General features: G+C 41.5%; 1 protein-coding gene across 2 annotated transcripts in view; it reads right to left on the bottom strand.

Annotated features, from left to right (window-relative positions):
• Positions 1-12,913: 12,913 nt before the first annotated feature.
• The window catches only part of CD47 (CD47 molecule), a 47,702-nt gene continuing 42,877 nt past the window's right edge, over positions 12,914-17,738 (bottom strand). Inside the window, exon 9 of one of the 2 annotated variants that reach the window (XM_003261770.4) lies at positions 12,914-16,903. In XM_003261770.4, the coding sequence (XP_003261818.1) occupies positions 16,895-16,903 (9 nt within the window). In that variant the 3' untranslated portion in view covers positions 12,914-16,894. The remainder of the gene's footprint in view (positions 16,904-17,738) is intronic. The other variant, XM_003261771.3, reaches the window with a different exon arrangement.

The following is a 17,738-nucleotide window of genomic DNA, read 5'->3' as shown; positions in this document are numbered from 1 at the left end:
ATCATTACTTCTTATTTCCTGTTTGTAAGATGCCATTTGTCTGGGCAAGGTAGCACATGCCTGTAATCCCAGCTCTTTGGGAGGCTGCAGTGGGACCATCACTAGAGGTCAGCACTTGGAGACCAGCCTGGGCAACATAGTGAGACATTATCGCTACAAAAAATAAAAATAAAAAAATTAGCCAGGTGTGGTATCACGTGCCTATAGACCCAGCTACTCAGGAGGCTGAGGTGGGAGGATCTCTTGAGCCCAGGAGTTCAAGGCTGCAGTGAGCTAAGAAGATGCCACTGCACTCCTCCCTGGGTGACAGAGCAAGACCCTGTCTCTATGAAATAATAAAATAAAATAAAATAAAATAAAATGTCATTTAAGACACACAATTATATTAATTGCAGCTTTTGAAGTCTCCCGAAGGTCAACGCTCACTTGGAGTGGGAGAGGGGAAAAAAAGACCACCATATTAAAATTAAACATTGATTTTAAGACACATTCTAATTTCAGACTATCCAAACTATATATCTTGAGATCAAGGAAGAATGGTCATTCTTACTTTCTTTTGGATCTATAGTAAATATCTGGTTGTAAAGTCTGAGGGCATCAAAATATTGTGTTCAGTGTAACTGTGGTTTTGATCCTATAGTTTTTTCTTTTTTTTTTTTTCTTCAGTGTGTCACAATCTAGCTATCAAGTTGAAATAGGTTAATCTGATCTTATCACCAGCAGACGCATCTCAGTCATCTGGAAGAAAGTGCTGTTACAAGAAGTAACTCTGGGTATGCGCTTCAGGAATGCAGTTCTGGAAACCATGTTTGCAGCTGCTTTTTTAAACTGTTTCCCAAGAGTCAAGGAAAATTCAACAATCTGAGACCAAAAAGGTATCTTCGGCACAGTCTTCCTTGGCACAGCCATGGAGAACAGAGCCAGGGCTTTGAGTCAGAGGAAGTGGTTTGAAACCTGCCTGTATTGGTTGCCAACCTGGTGACCTTGGATATCCTTTTTATTCTCTGAGCCTTATATTCCCCCTGGATAAAATATATCTGATGAAACCTGCTGTTGCGTGTTCTGGGATTTAAATGAATAACACCATACCTAAAGCATCTGGTGCAGTGTTAGGACGTGTAGAAGCTTAAGTTGTTATTCTTCTTCTTAACATTTTCCTGGAAACCGGGTGAGGCTCCCTGAGCGTGTGACTTTTTAGCTCCGTCTGACGACTGGTCCCTGCAGTTAACTGATCATTCTACAAAGCAACCATTTGCTGAATTCATTGCCAAAGAATCGATACAGGTGATATCTCAGCCCAAGCTGCTATATCAAAATACTATCGACTGAGTGGCTTAAACCACAGACATTTATTTCTTACAGTTGTGGAGGCTGGGAAGCCCAAGATGAAAGTGCTGGCAGATCCTGTGTCTAGTGAGGGCTGTCTTCCTGGTTGGCAGATAGCCGTCTTCTTGCTGTATCCTCACAAGGTGGAGAGAGAGATCTCATGTTTCTTCATTTCTTTAATGAGGGCATTCATCCCATCATGAGGGCCCCACCCTCACCCTCGTGACTTAATCTAACCCAGCCCCTACCTCCAAGTACCATGAGGGTTAGGGTTTCAGCATATGAATTGAGGGGAGGAAGACACAAACATTTAGTCTATAGCAGGTGAATTGGCTGCTTCCATCCTGGCTTGGAACTTCAGACATAGAAGCCTTGGGACTTTCTCAGGACTTTCTCCAGATCTGACTCATGCTCAGCAAACAAGCATCTCTGTGGATCATGTGACCTTAGCCAGGGATGTTGGTGAAACTGTGTGTTGGTCTAGGTACTTAGCCCATGCTAGGTGCTCATAGAATAGCTTTAGTGAGTGACTGTGACTGAAGAGGCATCCTGGGCTGTGCTTTTGCACCACCAGTGCCAATGCTATGCATTTGCTCTTTTTCTAGGATTTTTTTTTTATTTTTTTTGAGATGGAATCTTGCTCTGTCTCCCAGGCTGGAGTGCAGTGGCATGATCTCGGCTCACTGCAACCTCTGCCTCCCAGGTTCAAGCAATTCTCCTGCCTCAGCCTCCCAAGTAGCTGGGATTACAGATGTGCACTATCATGCCCTGCTAATTTTTATATTTTTAGTACAGACGGGGTTTCACCTTGTTGGCCAGGCTGGTCTTGAACTCCCGACCTTAGGTGATCCACCCACCTCGGCCTCCCAAAGTGCTGGGATTACAGGCATGAGCCACCGCGCCTGGCCTTTAGGATGTTTATATGCTCTCTATGCATCATGATATTTGCACCCTGGCGGAGCAGTCTCAGTTCCACTTCTGAGCTGGGATGAGTATTTAGCTCCTTCCCCATCCCCTCCCTGATGGGAACTAGGCAACACTACAGAGCCAGAGGCAGAAAACGGGAGGGGTTCTCACCTGTCCTTGTCCATGAATAGCCAGTGCTCTGCTGAGGACTCCAGGAACCCACTCTTCATGATCAGCCTCAATTGGCAGTGGCCATCTCCTCTGGCAGCAAGCACAAGTGGACTTCTCTTCCTGCCCACATCTGCTAGATGAGGCTGACCCTCTGGAGAGAGGCTGGGAGAAGCTAGCCAGCCTGTAACCAGTGGGCTAGTGTGTGTGCATATTGTATGCATGCTGGGGGACAGAAGAGGGTGTGGGGAAGGGCACCTTGCTTTCCCCAGGTGAAGGAGCAAGGAAATGTTTCCTTCCCAACCTTCTTTCTAGACCAGCTAATACTCCAGTTTCACCCTTTGGGCAAGTCATTTATCTGTCTGAGTCTGAATTTCCTCATGTATATGAAAGATGGAGAAGAACATTGTAGAAATTCATGTTATTAGTATTCCAAGCAAAAGAGCTAAATGTTGGTCTCTCAAATTCCTACCCCTTTGAAGACTGATGGATAAGATTCTTTAAGTTTGCTGCAGGTGATTAAGCATGCCAGGGCTAAAGACAGCAGAACTCTTGCCAAAGTAGCGTGCCACGGTAATTCCGCCATGACTTACGTAAGCGGAAATGGGTGGATAAATAGTTGCAGAGTATCTATAGATTTCCATCCTCCAAGTCTTCCAGGCAGAGGCTACAGAATAAAATACCCTTAAGAGCCAGGAAGGTAATGAGAATGAGTGGTGCATGCCGGGGGTTTGCATAGTAAATATTAGCACTATTCCTTGCTTCCACAAAGTCACTTTCTGCACTTGCTGGTAAAACACACAGTCCTCTGGGTATATGTTTTGTTTTCTCACATTTTGTAGATTCATGAGCACAGAGAAATATTTCTCCACTACAAGCAAAACACTAAAATATAGGCTGAAGTAGCAACAGTGGAAGGAGCCCTGGAGAATTGGGAAGCGTGTACTCTACCCAAACAGCACCGAAGCTGTGCAACTCCAGCTCACCGTTCAGGGAGGGGAGTAATGTGGGCCCAGTGTAGCCAGATCCTCTACTTCTTTATTTAAAAGAAGCTGGAAATCCAGATTTTTAAAAATGTAGAGTCTCCTGCTTTTGCTGTTTTTCTTTTTCTTCTTTTTCCCTTTTAATGGTGCACATGTATTTTTTAAAACTTTGTGCACACCAAATAAAACTCACCTGCTGGTGGCCTGTCTGCCTCTTACCTTCCACAGAGCACACTGAATTTTGAAGGGTTCTCGCTGAATCGCTCCAAATCTGACATTCTTCGTAACCCTCCTCATGCAGCTGGGAGCTTTTGGAATCTTCACAAGCAAGAGGGCCATGTCTTTGACCTTGATTTAGGCCTTATGTCTTTAGGGCATGCCAAGGGGCCGGTGCAGGCTACACAGAGGTGTGATCTCCTTTTCTCAGCATAATTTCCTTCCTGGGGTCTTCATATCGCCCTGAGGCAGGAGCTGGGGAGCTGCCTCCTTCCGAAGGTCACTTTCTGGCCTTTGCCTGGGTGGAGATTAGAGAAGAAAGGTGATCCTGGAAACCTGACCAGCTTCCCGGGAGAGATGATAGGAGAGTAGCGCTGGGTGAGCCATTGAGACATCTGGGCCAAGTCCTTCATTTTACAGACAAACAAGCTGAGATGCAGGAAGCCACAGCATCTTATCTGGGTCCCCAGTTCATCAGCAACAGCTAAGGGGTGAGATCCCATGTTTCCCGCCCCACCACCCGAGGCTTCATCCACTGTGCTTTTTGGCCTCTGCCTCCACCAAGCACACTCAGCCCCTCCCAGCCACCTCTGGAGTTTAATTGGGATTTGAACTGACTGAATGATGGGACTTTACTACTAAGCCTGGGGACCTAGGTAAGGCCAGAGGAAAAGCTGAGGAAGGGAGAGGAAGCATCAGAAACACTCATTTTCCTCTGGCTGTGAGCAGAATTCACCTGAGATCCACCCGGAAAAGGGTCTGTTGCTTATTTTGTCCCTAGGGTCTGGGGTCACCCATGTCCACAGAGCCTATCAGATCATGAGGGACAGATCTGGCAGTGGCATTTCCATGGCTCTCTACCAATTTTCACTGGCCTGTTGCTTGATATTCAAATGAGCACCTTTCTCACTGCCAGTGAAGGGGCTGCTCAGCTGTGGAAGGTATCCTGACAGGGAAAGCTTGGCTTAAAGAATTGCTTGTCCTGTGATTTCTGACCTATGATTTGCTATTTAATCCTAAGTAGCTATTTTTTTAATCAAAAGTTTCAAGTTTCTCCCAACACCATCCTTAAAAAAAAAACTGTTAAGAAATGGGGAAATGTATGGATTTAATTTTTTTTTGTTTTCCTGCTTATGATTGGGGGGGGAAATGTATAACATTTGTTGAGCTTCTAGTTATATTCCGCTAGGTCCTTTTATATACATTATTTTATGTAGTCCTCAAAACATTTCCAGAGCTAGGCATGGTGGCTCACACCTGTAATGCCAGCAGTTTGGGAGGCCAAGGCAGGAGGATTGCTAGAGCCCAGGAGTTTGAGGCCAGCATGGGCTACATAGTAAAACCCAGTCTTTATGTCTCTGCCGAAAGTTTTTAAAAAAATTAGCCAGTGTGCAGGTGCAAGCCTGTAGTCCCAGCTACTTGGGAGGCTGAGGCAAGAGGATTGCTTGAGCCCAGGAGATCAAGGCTGCAGTGAGTCATGATCATGCTATTGCCCTCCAGCCTTGGTGACAGAGCACTACCCTGTTTTAGGAAAAAAAAAAAATTCAGAATGTATGTACTACTATTTTAAAAAATGTCCTATGTAATAAATGAGGGGATCAAGGTTCAGAGAAAGTAAGAAATTTACTAAATTTATATACCCCATCTTGGAGGGACTGTGTCTGATCCTGATTGTATTCTTAGGCCTTGCATAGTGCCCAGCACAGAAGAAATGCTCAACAAATAGCTTCTGATAATGTTATTTCCAGGGTAAGAGAGCTAGTAAATGATGAGCCTTTCATGAAAGATTTAAAAAAAAAAACCACAAAAAAAAAACCTTGTGAGATGAAGAAAAGAAAGACATTTGTATCATTAATAGTGAAATAAGAAATTACTTTGATTTGTAGGCCATCGCATCTTTCTTTCAAGGATTTGGCTTTATTTGGCGTGGTATCTCACTTGTCTTTTCACCAATCCTGGCAATATTCCCGACAAGTGAGAGGAAGTGAGACAAGAAATGATACAGTAAGTGCCAAGTATGCAACTTCAGGGTCCAGGGCCAGGCATAGTCATTGCCTGCTTGGGCCCCACCTCCTTCCTGCACCCCCAGGGTCATCAAAGCACACTCTCTCTTCAGATTCTTCTGGAGACAGGGGTTTCTGCCTCTTACCTCATCCCCTTCACCTAGGAGAGAACTGTCACTAAACTCAGCAAAGAAGATTATCTCACCTTGGGTTTTTAGTTAATGGGGGTAAACACAAAACAACTAAGGACATCAACTGCGGTAAGGTATTTAGACAAAGCAGGTAGAAACAACCCCTGCCCCCCAATCTATCTTCCCCACATCTGACCTTTAATGTGTACTCAACAAATATAGTTGAAAAGAAGCAAAACCTTAAGTAAATGTTTTGCTGCACATTTATGTATTGCTTTTATTGTCAGAAAAAAAAATAACACCACACTGATACTTTTAGCTATAGCTCTAGATACAAGAGCTTATATTAACCCGACATGGCATCTTTTCATCAGAATCACAGAGTAAGAGTTATAGAAGTGGCTTTACAGTCACAATTCTTCTAGAAGATTTCTATACTCCAACTGGAGATCTATAGACCTGTCCACTGCAGGGCAATGGGAAGTTTGCATGAGACTCCTACACACACCCCTACCGCTACCCATCTTAAAAGCTTGTGTGAGACACGGAAGTCTTGATTAAATGCAGATGACAGTGTCCTGAGTTGATTTTTCTCATTTAACATTAGACTGTCTCGATTTAAGTAGCTCGGTAAGAAGTGAGACATAATTGGGTCTTGCTTTTAATTAAACATAGACATATATTTATTTATTTACTAGTACCACCGAGATACTGCTTAACTTTCATTAATGCTGTTGACTTTTTATCTCCTTAGAACAACATTCTTGTTAATCGTGCGGCTGCAATTGTCCTGTGTTTATCTTTCCGGCTCCACAGCTAATTCCAGTGTAGAACCAATTTATTTATAGTTTTCACTGCTCAGAACATCCTAACCACTGAAAATTCATTGATAATGCCATAACTCGCAGTGTCCTTTTATTTCTGGGAGGAAGGAAGCAAGGGATTGGTTTGGAGGCAGAAGCGAGAGGGAGGTGTCAATAAGATCCTCTTCATTTGGTAGCATAGAACGGCAATGTTCCTAAGGAAGGGCACAAGCATACGCGTTCTGATAGAATTACAGTGCTGAGATTGGCCCTCTGAATCACTTTCAGTTCCCTCAGAGGCAGACGACAGCCTAAGAAAGAACTCTAGTATAGTTATTACATTTCTAAACACCAAACAAACATAAACAGGGAAGCATCTTTTAATGGAATGTGACATATTGATTCACCACACATCTCTGGCCAAGTTGGGAGTCAGGAGCGAAAATGCCCACATATTAGGACAGTTTAGGTTCCCTCTCTATGGAAAATATATACTTCTGTAAGCATTAAAGTCTTAATAGAAAACCATGCCTTAAAATGGACTTGGGGCCTTTAATCAGGCTCTCTTAAAGCAAGTTTCTGCGCTCCACTCGAAGGACTTAGGCCAGTTAGCCCTGCGTGGTGTTTTATTCCGCCTTGAACTGGGCACCATCCGCGGCCATATGAGTAGGTGGAGAAGAGGTAAATAGAAGCCACTTCCAATTCACAGCATGTCACCAGCTGCCTTTTCTGCGTTCCACAGCCACTCAGGAGGACTGATGGAACAAGGACTCTAATCATTTTAGAGAAGAGAGCAGGCTGATTACAGTATAAACCTAAGCCTTATCAAAACCCCCGACTGAAATACTTCCATTTGCTAAATAATATTCACTAGGCCTCAATATTTTCAACACCCATCTTCACTCCCAAACACTTGGATTTACTTTCTGCTGGTTATTAGCCTAAAGACAGCTCTAAGTTCTTCATCATATTCTTTCTGGTGTGATTGGAGAGCCTGCTCTTAACATATTTTCAGAGGTCTTGAGAATCTGTCACTGACATGAATAAATAAATGAATGAGCTGAGTGATGTTGGCAGGACGTGCGGGGTCCCAAAGCCTCTTCATGTGCTACAGGAGTGGGCTCCTTTCCTTCCACCTTCTTTGCATTCCAGGAAAGGGCAAATAGGATTACCCAATGCCAAATGTCACCTTCTGTCCTCTGCTTTCACTAAGGGAACCAGAGGGTGGCCTAACATGAATATTGTGCTTGGAAGGAACATGTCTGCAACTTAGCTGCACTTGTTTTATTATTTGATATTCTTAGTCATTTTGTGTCCTGTTTGCTTTTTGCCAATAACCTAGCATAGGAAAATACATATTCCGGCATATGTTATGTTCATCGCTAGACTGTGTCATGGTAAGCTTTTTCCACCTAGGCCAAAGTATAATAAGAGGAAAAAGATAAACAGTTTACACGTGTTGAGAGCTTACATTGAGCCAGGCACCATGCTACCCACCTGACGCGCTTTCTCTCATTTGATCTCCATTTTACACATGAAGACATTGAGGCACAGAGAAGTCAGGTTACAATGCACAAGGTCACACAGGTGGGGAAGTGCAGGCTGGGGCACTTGGCTCTGTGCACATTGCCTCTCTTCTAAGTGCCTGCACTGACAGCCAATGCTTTTCATCAGGTGCTCAGAAGAGATGAAACCTAGGAGCACAGGAAGCACCTCTACTCCATGGAAAAAGAAGCAATTATCAGAAAACATCGAAGCTTCTGTGGCTGTCTTTCAAGGGCAAGAATAAATGCGCTGAACTATCCTTGAAGGCACTAATAACTGGGCTGCTGAACACCACCACGGCGATTATTGTTTTCCGGGCTGACACTTGGCCGGTTTTTTCTCCTTTTTACTTTCAGGCTAATAATTAGATTTAAATCCCTGACAGAACTCTAACCATCACCTCAGGGGGTTCTAGATTTCTTTATTATTGCTTGCAAAGATTTCATTTTAAAAAAGCCCTTTGAAACTATAAGTAAGTTACACTAGCAACAGCTTTTAAAAAAATCTATTATCTTATTGAGTCTTTTGAAGAACACATGCTGTTCTCTCCCTCCTAACCTTGAGAGACCAACCCTTATTTTTATCTCCAATTTGAAGAATAAAAAATGCCCAGGAGGACGAGTGAAGGCAGACTCATAAAATGTGGTTTTCACCAGCACTGGTGTCACTGCCGGGTTGATTTGGACAGCCCTCGGAATGTGTTGAATCAGGAATTTCGTTTTGGTTTTTGATTACAAAAATTTTTTTCCTATATATAGTGAAAATTATTATGGTGGCTTTGCTTCTCAGGGGTGGGGGAGAAAGAACTGTTCTTTATATGAGTAAATGACGCTCTCGACCTCTGTGGCGGGTTGCTTTGAGCAAGGCAGTTAGAGGCGAGGTTTTGCAGAGCGCATTTTACCAACCACGGCCCTGCCCTCCTCGGATGCCCATGCCGATGTGCGAGTGCACTCACCTGGCTGTGACCCTGGAACGCCGCTTTTCTCAGTGTGAAGACACCTGGCCCAAACAGGGCACTTTAAACCCTTTGAGGAACAAGATGGAGTCATATAAATAAGTAACTCGCTCAGGTGAGGACCCCCTGGCAACCTGGCCTCATTAGCACTGTTAAAACCATGGAGTCGTCTCCCTGGAGGCTCTGTCACACACGAAACAGCTGTTCTGGGGCCTTTCTGTCACCTTATGACTGCTCTGGAGAATCCCAGTTGCTTCTGAGGAGAAGGCAGAGAGCCTGTTGGTCTCTGTACTGAGTCTGATCTATCCACACAATAAAGAAAAACGATTCTACCCAGAGGCCCTAGGATCAGCTGTGGGAAACTAGTCCAGCCAAGCCCTACAGTGAAGGTTTTTCTGGAAGAATGTATTTAATACTTTTCCAGAGACATAAAAATAATACAAGAATATTTAATTTTACTTGGCTGGGCACGGTGGCTTACGCCTGTAATCCCAGCACTTGGGAGGCCCAGGCAGGTGGATCACCTGAGGTCAGGAGTTCAAGACCAGCCTGGCCAACATGGTGGAACTCTGTCTCTACTAAAAATGCAAAAATTAGCCGGGTGTGGTGGCAGGCGACTGTAATCCCAGCTACTTGGGAGGCTGAGGCAGGAGAATCACTTGAACCTGGGAGGCAGAGGTTGCAGTGAGCTGAGATCCTGCTATTGCACTCCAGCCTGGGGGACAAGAGCGAGACTTCGTCTCAAAAAAAAAAATTTAATTTTACTGTAATGTTTTTGAAAAAACTTAAAAAAAAAATTTTCAGTATAACTTCAAGGATAATTCTTTTAGGCAATTAATAAATGCCCCATCTTCTATCATCATCAACTTAAAGCACAAAACTTCCATAATTTTCTGACAACTTTCCTTGAGCAGAAATGAGAAAAACTGATTTTTGTGGATGCTTTCAAACATATTCCCACATGGGAATCCATGGCAATCTTTTCTGTTCCATGGAATAATAGTTGTTAGCAGACAATTCCCACTGATAGCTAGGCATATATAGCTAAAGACAGGAAGAGACACGGGCTCTACTGAATCCATGATAATCAAATTAAAAAACCTAAGATATGTACCTAACCAATTCAATTGTGAGAAGTGAATACTTGATAGTATTGCAATAAAGAAAGGTTTACTCGGGTTACCAAATATATGCAACTTGCACAAGTGACACTTATAAACATCACATTCCAAAAACGTTTGGTTGAGCTGTGGATGGAAACTCCCCAGAGAATAAGGAGCATTCTTAGAATGAGCTGCCTGGGAGGCAGGGGCTGGAGGCAGCCGCCACAGGGCTCTCATCCCATGTGGTAGGGCCGCTAGTCCTGCAACTGCTGGAGGAGGAGGCTGCAATGGTAGGGAGAGCAAAGGTTCCAGTTGTTTCCAGTTAGCATGCCAGAGACATATTTCCCCACAGAATCTGTGACATATATGATGATTGGTAGAGACACAGTGGTCCCCTCTGCCCACAGTGCAGCTTAACTACAACACCCTCCACAAACAGTATTTTTAATAAAAATGAGTAAAACTTAAGAGAGCTCCACGAAAGACATATTCCATGCTTTGTTATTTTAATTATTATTTTTTGAGACAGGGTCTCGCTCTGTCTCCCAGGCTGGAGTGCAGTGCTGTGATCATGGCTTCCTGCAGCCTATATCCAGGGCTCAAGCGATCCCTCCACCTCAGCCTCTCAAGCAACTGAGACTATGGGTGCCCACAAGCACCTCCAGCTACTTTTTGTATTTTTTGTAAAGGCAGGGTTTTGCCACATTGCCCAGGCTGGTCTCAAATTCCTGGTTCAAGCAATCCTCAGCCTCCCTAAGTGCTGGGATTATAGGTGTGAGGAAGTGTCTGGCTGGTGTTATAAACAATACATTTAAATTTTTCAAATAATCCATTTGTTTAGAAAGTCAAACCACTTACAGGCTGTTAGTTTAATCTTGAAGAATTTTTTAGGCAACCCAGAGAAAATTAGGAAGCAACATTATAGTTTTGTTTTTTATTAAGGGAGGCCTACGATCAGATAAGATTATTTTCAGTAGAGGCTTCCAGAAAGCCTGTCCATTAAGTGAGCAATGGTAGCAATCTTGCAGTCTGGCTTCAAAACTGACATAAGATTGCCGTCTTTAGACTTACAAATCACTTCTCTCCAAACTGGACTTCTTACCAAGCATTTCTCATCATCCAGATTTGGAAAATATGCCTAGTCTTTCACAACTGGCTATCATCAGAGCTGAAAAGTTGCTGCCTGCTATTCAGGTGATTAAATAAATACTTGCTAAGTCCATAGAGTTCTAATCATTAAGTCCATTACTCTATATAGTCACAGATAAACAAAATAGCCAGGCCAAGTATCCATAACTTAGGGGTAAATGCCTCATTTCCCTCTGATTTGGTGAATGGGTACTTAGTATGAAGCTTACAAAAAATAAAGATTACTTCTAACATCAAACACTGCCAACTGTGCTTAAATCTCTGAGCCACTGGTAAAAACCATGTCTTACCTGCATAGTGTTACCATACCCATTATTTTCTAAAGCTATCAAAGCTAAGGCCTTGAGGCAGAAAGGTGCTGCACCAAAATGAAATTCAGTTGCGTTTGGAAGCCTACCCCTCCGTGGGAGTTCAATCAGGTTGAGTACAGTTCTGTGCTGCACAGAGCAGCTTCCAGTGCGGGAGGCAGGCCATTAAATGCTTTCTGAACTCCATTAGTTACCCCTGCTGAGAGTGAAAAGTTCTCATAAGTGCATAAAATTTAAATTGCCTATGAGGTAAGGAACGAGATGGTATTTTGCTGCCAAATATTATTTTCCGTTCAAATGGTCTACGATCACACATATAATGCAGAATCATAGAGTACAGACCTGAAGGAATGAAGCGTTGACTAGGAATACTGTGCCCCAAATCAAATGACATCTCATCATCTGGAAAGACCCCCAGAGTTTGCTTCAGGTGAACTTCCCCTCCGCCTGGCACCTCCAGCCAGGTACATGTGCTCAGATGGAGCCCAGCACCTCCACTCCAGTCTAGACTCGGGACTCAGCGCCAGAGACGCTTGGCCTCAGTGACTGAAGGAGGCATGGCACGTGACCCAGTCAGAGCACCGAGGGGAGGTGCAACCCAGCGTGGACAGGAATATTAAGAGGGAGACATGTGCTCTTTTTCACCCCTCTACTCTCCCTGAACCTGGAAGAAAATGGGTTTGGGATTGCAGCTTGCCATTTGCCATCACAGGAACCTGGGAGGGTAAAGCCACACGAAGGACAGTAAAGCTGAGAGCTGGCAAGACACTGTGGCCTTATCACACTTTTTGGAGGCCCAGGATCCAGCTGTGTGTCTGAATTTTCAGGTTACGTTAGCCAATAGATCCCATTTTTCTTAGATTTAAGTTTTCTTTCACTTGTAATCAATAGTCCTAACTGATAATTAAAATGGAGAGCCATACATTTCAGTCTTGAAGAGACTTATCTCATTCTACAGGCAGAGACGGACACTGAGATCCAGGGAAGCAGCTTTCCCAGGTCCTCTGCTAGCTGGTAGTGTAGCCAGGACTAGCACCCAGGTCTCCTGCTTTCTCATGTGACGTTTTCACTGCACCATGGAGAAAATTAAAAAATAATTATGAAACACATTGGACTGGTTTAAAACTTTTAATTAAAACTCTGCTCTAATTAAAAGCTTATTGGGTATTATACTCAAAAAATTCATAATTAATATTTTAAATCATTCTTTACATTGTTACCTAGAATATAAGCAACTTAAAAATACATTAACAAATTAAATTTTTCAGAAATGTGCTTGTGGTCTGCTGTAGCAGCAATAGAAATAGCCCAACAAAATAGCTTAAAATGTTTTATTAAGTATATATAATATTACAGGGTAATATTTACAAAGTTATGTTTTTTTTTAAATAAAAAAGTACCTTGGCAAAGATTGCAGATATTCAAAGCTTCAAACAGTGATAAATTGATTTAATACATATATATAAAAAAAAAAACCTTTAACGGTAACACAGCTGTAAAACAACTTTGGTCTTCAAATCACTGCAAAAAAATGGCTACTGACAAATAGCACACCTTTAATTGCTATGCAAAAAAGCTCTCAAGAGAGGATCTTGCACATAGCAACACTGGAGTTCTCTTCATTTAGAATGGTTAATAGATATTTATACGATGTGGGATCTAATTCTCAACAATGGCTTTTTGTAAATAACGCTCCATTTAATAAAAACAAAATGTTTTCTTCTCTCACCAGCCATGATAACAACACTTTTAAGACTTAAGATGTTGTCTTACAGAGGAGCTTAGTACAAATGCTTTCTTTTTTTCCAAAAAGAGAAATTTATGAGAAAGCTGGTCTTCCACGATCATAATTAAGAACTGTCAAAGCTAAAGGCAGAAAAACTTTCTGGTCACTCACTGCTCATCTCTTCAAAGTTACCTGGATTATCCCTATTAGTCACTGAAAATGACCTAACAAAGGACCCCAGCAGGTGATGGCAGTTAGTAATTTTAAAATATGACACAAGTAAAACTGTTTATAAAAAAATCCCTCAACCAAATAAAATACAATAAAAGATAAACAGTTGCCCGACAATCATTTCTCCAGTTTCCAACAACAGGTAAATTAAGGAGTATGTGTTTCCATACATACACCACAGATCCCCCTTTTTGAATATCCATTTTAAGACAAGAGAAACCTAGAAGGTTGATTACAGCTTAATTTTTATTACTGAGATGGAGGAGTAAACTTATCGTGTTTTGAGCTTTGTTAGTGCAAATAACAATTTGGTGGTCACTTACTAAATTGACTATAGCATCCTGAAAAAAGAAATATTTCCAATTACGGGATAGCCCTGTTATTTTAATTCTGACATTCTTAGGGATTTAAACAGAATGGACCTGGAGTTTCCAGGAGAAAAATAATCACCTTTGAAGGTTTTTAGAGCATGTGAAATTTGTCAAAAAAAAAAAAAAAAAAAAGAAAGAAAGAAAACTCTTAAGCTCACCCTATTAAAAAGTGATAAATCTAAATACAGCCAACTCTCAATCATTTAACTTATGTACCTAGCTTCTGATGTATGCAAAACACTGCAGGAAGAGAGCGGAAGAAAGAAAAGCTCTAGCTATAGAAGGAATTTTAAAATCAAGGGAGAAGAGCAAGACCAAAAAACTAATAGAACTAAGCAGAGATGCATAAAGTACTATAGGAATGGTAAGTTAAGAGATAAAAGAGCAGCTACACAGATGAAGAGGAACTGCAAAGGAGAATGTTTTGAAGGAGAAGACAAATAGAATTTGGCAAAAGTAGCTGGAAAGGTTGTTGCAGAAAAGAACAAATGGTGTCACTGTGAGAACAGACAACAAATAAAACTGAATGGAAGAGTCAACAGCAGAAACTGGGATCAGGGAGTAAAAAGCATATTATGGGACAAAACAGATACATGATGTGCAAAACACTGTCTGCAATTTAAATGTGATGTGATGGAATTTGGGAGCCACTACAAATCCGATTTAAAGAGAAGGAACTGGCCCAATGGTGCCCAAGCAGGAGGACTCCTGCTGCTGTGGTCCCTTATCCAGAGAAGCTGACAAGTAGTGAGAGCAAGAGTTGGTTTCATCTGGCATTTCCCCCACTACCTCTGGTGGCATTGTCTAGGGCAGTGAATGCCTCAAAAGGCAGGCAGCATTAAAGAGAACACGATGGATGGATGAGATCCAAGAGTGAACCCCAAATAAATGAGAGTTTACTACATATTAAAAGGTAAAACTTTAGTTTATAAAAAATTTTACTATAAAGATTTTCATACCTTTCCTAATAGGAGCTTGGATCTTTTTCAAGTCCATCTGCTTTTCCCTCCTTTCATCAAAACTGATTTTTAAAGTAACAAACTAGGTTAGCAAAATGTAAATATTTTCAGAAGGAAAAAGTGCTGCAGGAGCCATCAGATTTGTATAAAGGAATACAGCTCCCTCTGTATATGTTATTATTTCGGACAGCTACACAATCAAGGAAGAATATACATGTGTGTATATATATATACACGTATATATAGATATACGTATATATAGATATACGTATATATTTGTGTATACATATTTTTTTTTCAAGAAGAGCTGTCTTGCTAGCATGTTCAGTTTTCTGAGAGGCCTCAGCAGGTCATAGATTTAGGTTTGCCATGGGCAAACTACTTGGTCCCAACATGAAATATGACAATTAATTTGGCATAAAAGAGGCACACGGGAACATCTGATGGACTAAGAAATAACTATTATTAATGCAACTACAAATATGAATATCTTATTACACAAACAGGAAGAATTACGTATTTTTACAGGGTATTGGTGAGCAGTCAAAAAGCGTGGCGAATTACCTAGAAGTTTTAAAAGTTTTAAGTGATCAAATATTTGCATCAAATATAATTCCACCCAATAAAGAACTTTGTATTTAAATGTTTTTACTAAAAGCACAAAATTAACCTTTGCTCTCCTGTAGGTACCCCACCTTTGTCCATACAGAAGATGCATGTGCCTATCTCATACGTTTGCACATACAAACACACATCCACAAACAGGTAAAAAACGAGTGCTAAAAGTCTAAAAGTACTCCAGGCGATCACAACTGTCAGAACGTTAATTTTCTTCTAACCAGGATAGGAAATGTGGGTTTTGTTTACTTTTCAATCATAGGGGAAGGGGAGTACGAGGCAGGACTACAGGAGGAAGGTGATGAATGTTTATCATGCAACATAGATACAACAGTAATAAACCCCGATTCAAGGGCTGGCCTGTTGGCCTGATGGTGACACACATTTTGTTGCCATGCAGGAGACTCATAGTTCAAATTTCAATCTTGCTTTTTCATGCCCCAGATCAGAAAAGAAGTGAAGAAACACTGTAGATTTTTGCCTTCAAATCAGAGGAAGGGAATACATATGTTACAACCATAGCTATTTTTGCTGAAAAGTGTGAACACAGTGCTCTGAGAACAAGTCTGGCTCCTTCCTGCAACTGGTGCTACCGTGTCACTAGACCATGTTCAAAGAGGAGAAAAGGTGCTACATCTTGTACAGCAGAAGCAAGTAACAGGAGGACAAGACAGGGTTTCAAGGGGTTATGTGAATAAAAGGAAAACATATCCATCAATAAAAGTACCCTAAATCTGGGAAGGACCTGTTACACTGTTTGTTGAAGGGGGAATGTGGGAATGGCAACCCCCAAGAATGAGGACCACTATCTCCATCAATATCACATCATACGGAGATCATACAAGATGCTCCCAACCAAATTCCTGCCTGTACTTAATTTATTATTCCCTTGACCCAGAAGTGGCAGACACATCTCAGCTAATGCCATACTGCCATAACTGCCCAAAGCTGCTGTGAACCTGAGTTGGCAAAGGTTTGATGGAAGCCACTGGTTTTCATAGATATCTCTGGGTAATCACCAGGGCAGTGCTAAGTAGTTATCACCCTGAACCAATTTAAACTGGTTACCTAGAGGCCAGAGGCCCTAGGACCTGAAAGGCATCATTCTTGGAAATTGTCCATTCTACTATTGCCCCTAATTGATTAAAAATAACAACAAAAAACTGGATCTCAATTGGGCAAACAACATAGATCATAATTATTTTATTAACTAAATTACAGCTGCTTTGAATAAAAACTTAACTAACAATCACGTAAGGGTCTCATAGGTGACAACCAGTTACTTTTCTTGTTTCTTCTCCCCAACAGTGAATCATCAAGGCCATGGTGCTTAAACACAAGTGTATTCCTTTCACGTCTTACTACTCTCCAAATCGGAGTCCATCACTTCACTTCAGTTATTCTGGAAAATTGAAAAATGAACACATAATCACTATTCGTGTCTATTTTCTATCCATTAAAAAGTTGACGCATTAAAAAAAGTTTCAGATATATAGTATCTGAAAATTAAGAAAACAGATCTGCAAAGGTCAGAGACAGAAACCAGGCAAATCATTAGCCTTTTTAATTTCAGTAAGAAAAAGGCCAATGCCAAATTAAAGTAAAAAATCAACAGAGTCTGATAATCTCTGTTTGCTGGGTTGGCTGAGGAAAAGCCAAGAGATGTTGATTTTTCAAAGCAAAAGACGTTGATCCTAGAATAATATTCTATAATATTCACTTTGGATCTCCACCATTCATTTAATGTAAGTAAAATAAACATCTGATCAGCTGTAGATGAAAGAGAAAAATGGTACTGACTCTGATCCCTAGGAAGCACCCTGAACCTCATTCATTGACAAGGCAGACATACTGTGAGCAATAAGCAGTTGTCAGTGGGAAGTACCCACCAGACAGACATTTTAAAAACAAATTCTGATCAGCTGAATATTAGCAAAATTAAGAGAATCTTGAAGATCATCGTAGATTTCATCACAAATATTCAAGGCAAAACTGTTTTACAATATTTCCTGATGCAGTAGTTTAAAAAAGTCACATCTTAAGAGAAATTAACAAAGGAAGAGGCACTCAAGATTCTTAGATTGCTTTCCTGAAAATGGAGAAAAGTTTAGTTTCTTCATACAACTACAGAACAATGACACCACCAAAGAAAAGGAAAGGACATAGAAATTAAAAAAAAAATAGGACGTCAGAATGTAAACATGAACAAACCATGCCACAATTCCTGGAACAAGCCA

Source organism: Nomascus leucogenys, chromosome 21, assembly GCF_006542625.1.
Source record: "Nomascus leucogenys isolate Asia chromosome 21, Asia_NLE_v1, whole genome shotgun sequence".
In the NCBI taxonomy this organism is placed as follows: Eukaryota; Metazoa; Chordata; class Mammalia; order Primates; family Hylobatidae; genus Nomascus; species Nomascus leucogenys.
Note: the sequence above shows the minus strand (reverse complement) of the source record. Positions and strands in the feature narration are given on the sequence as shown.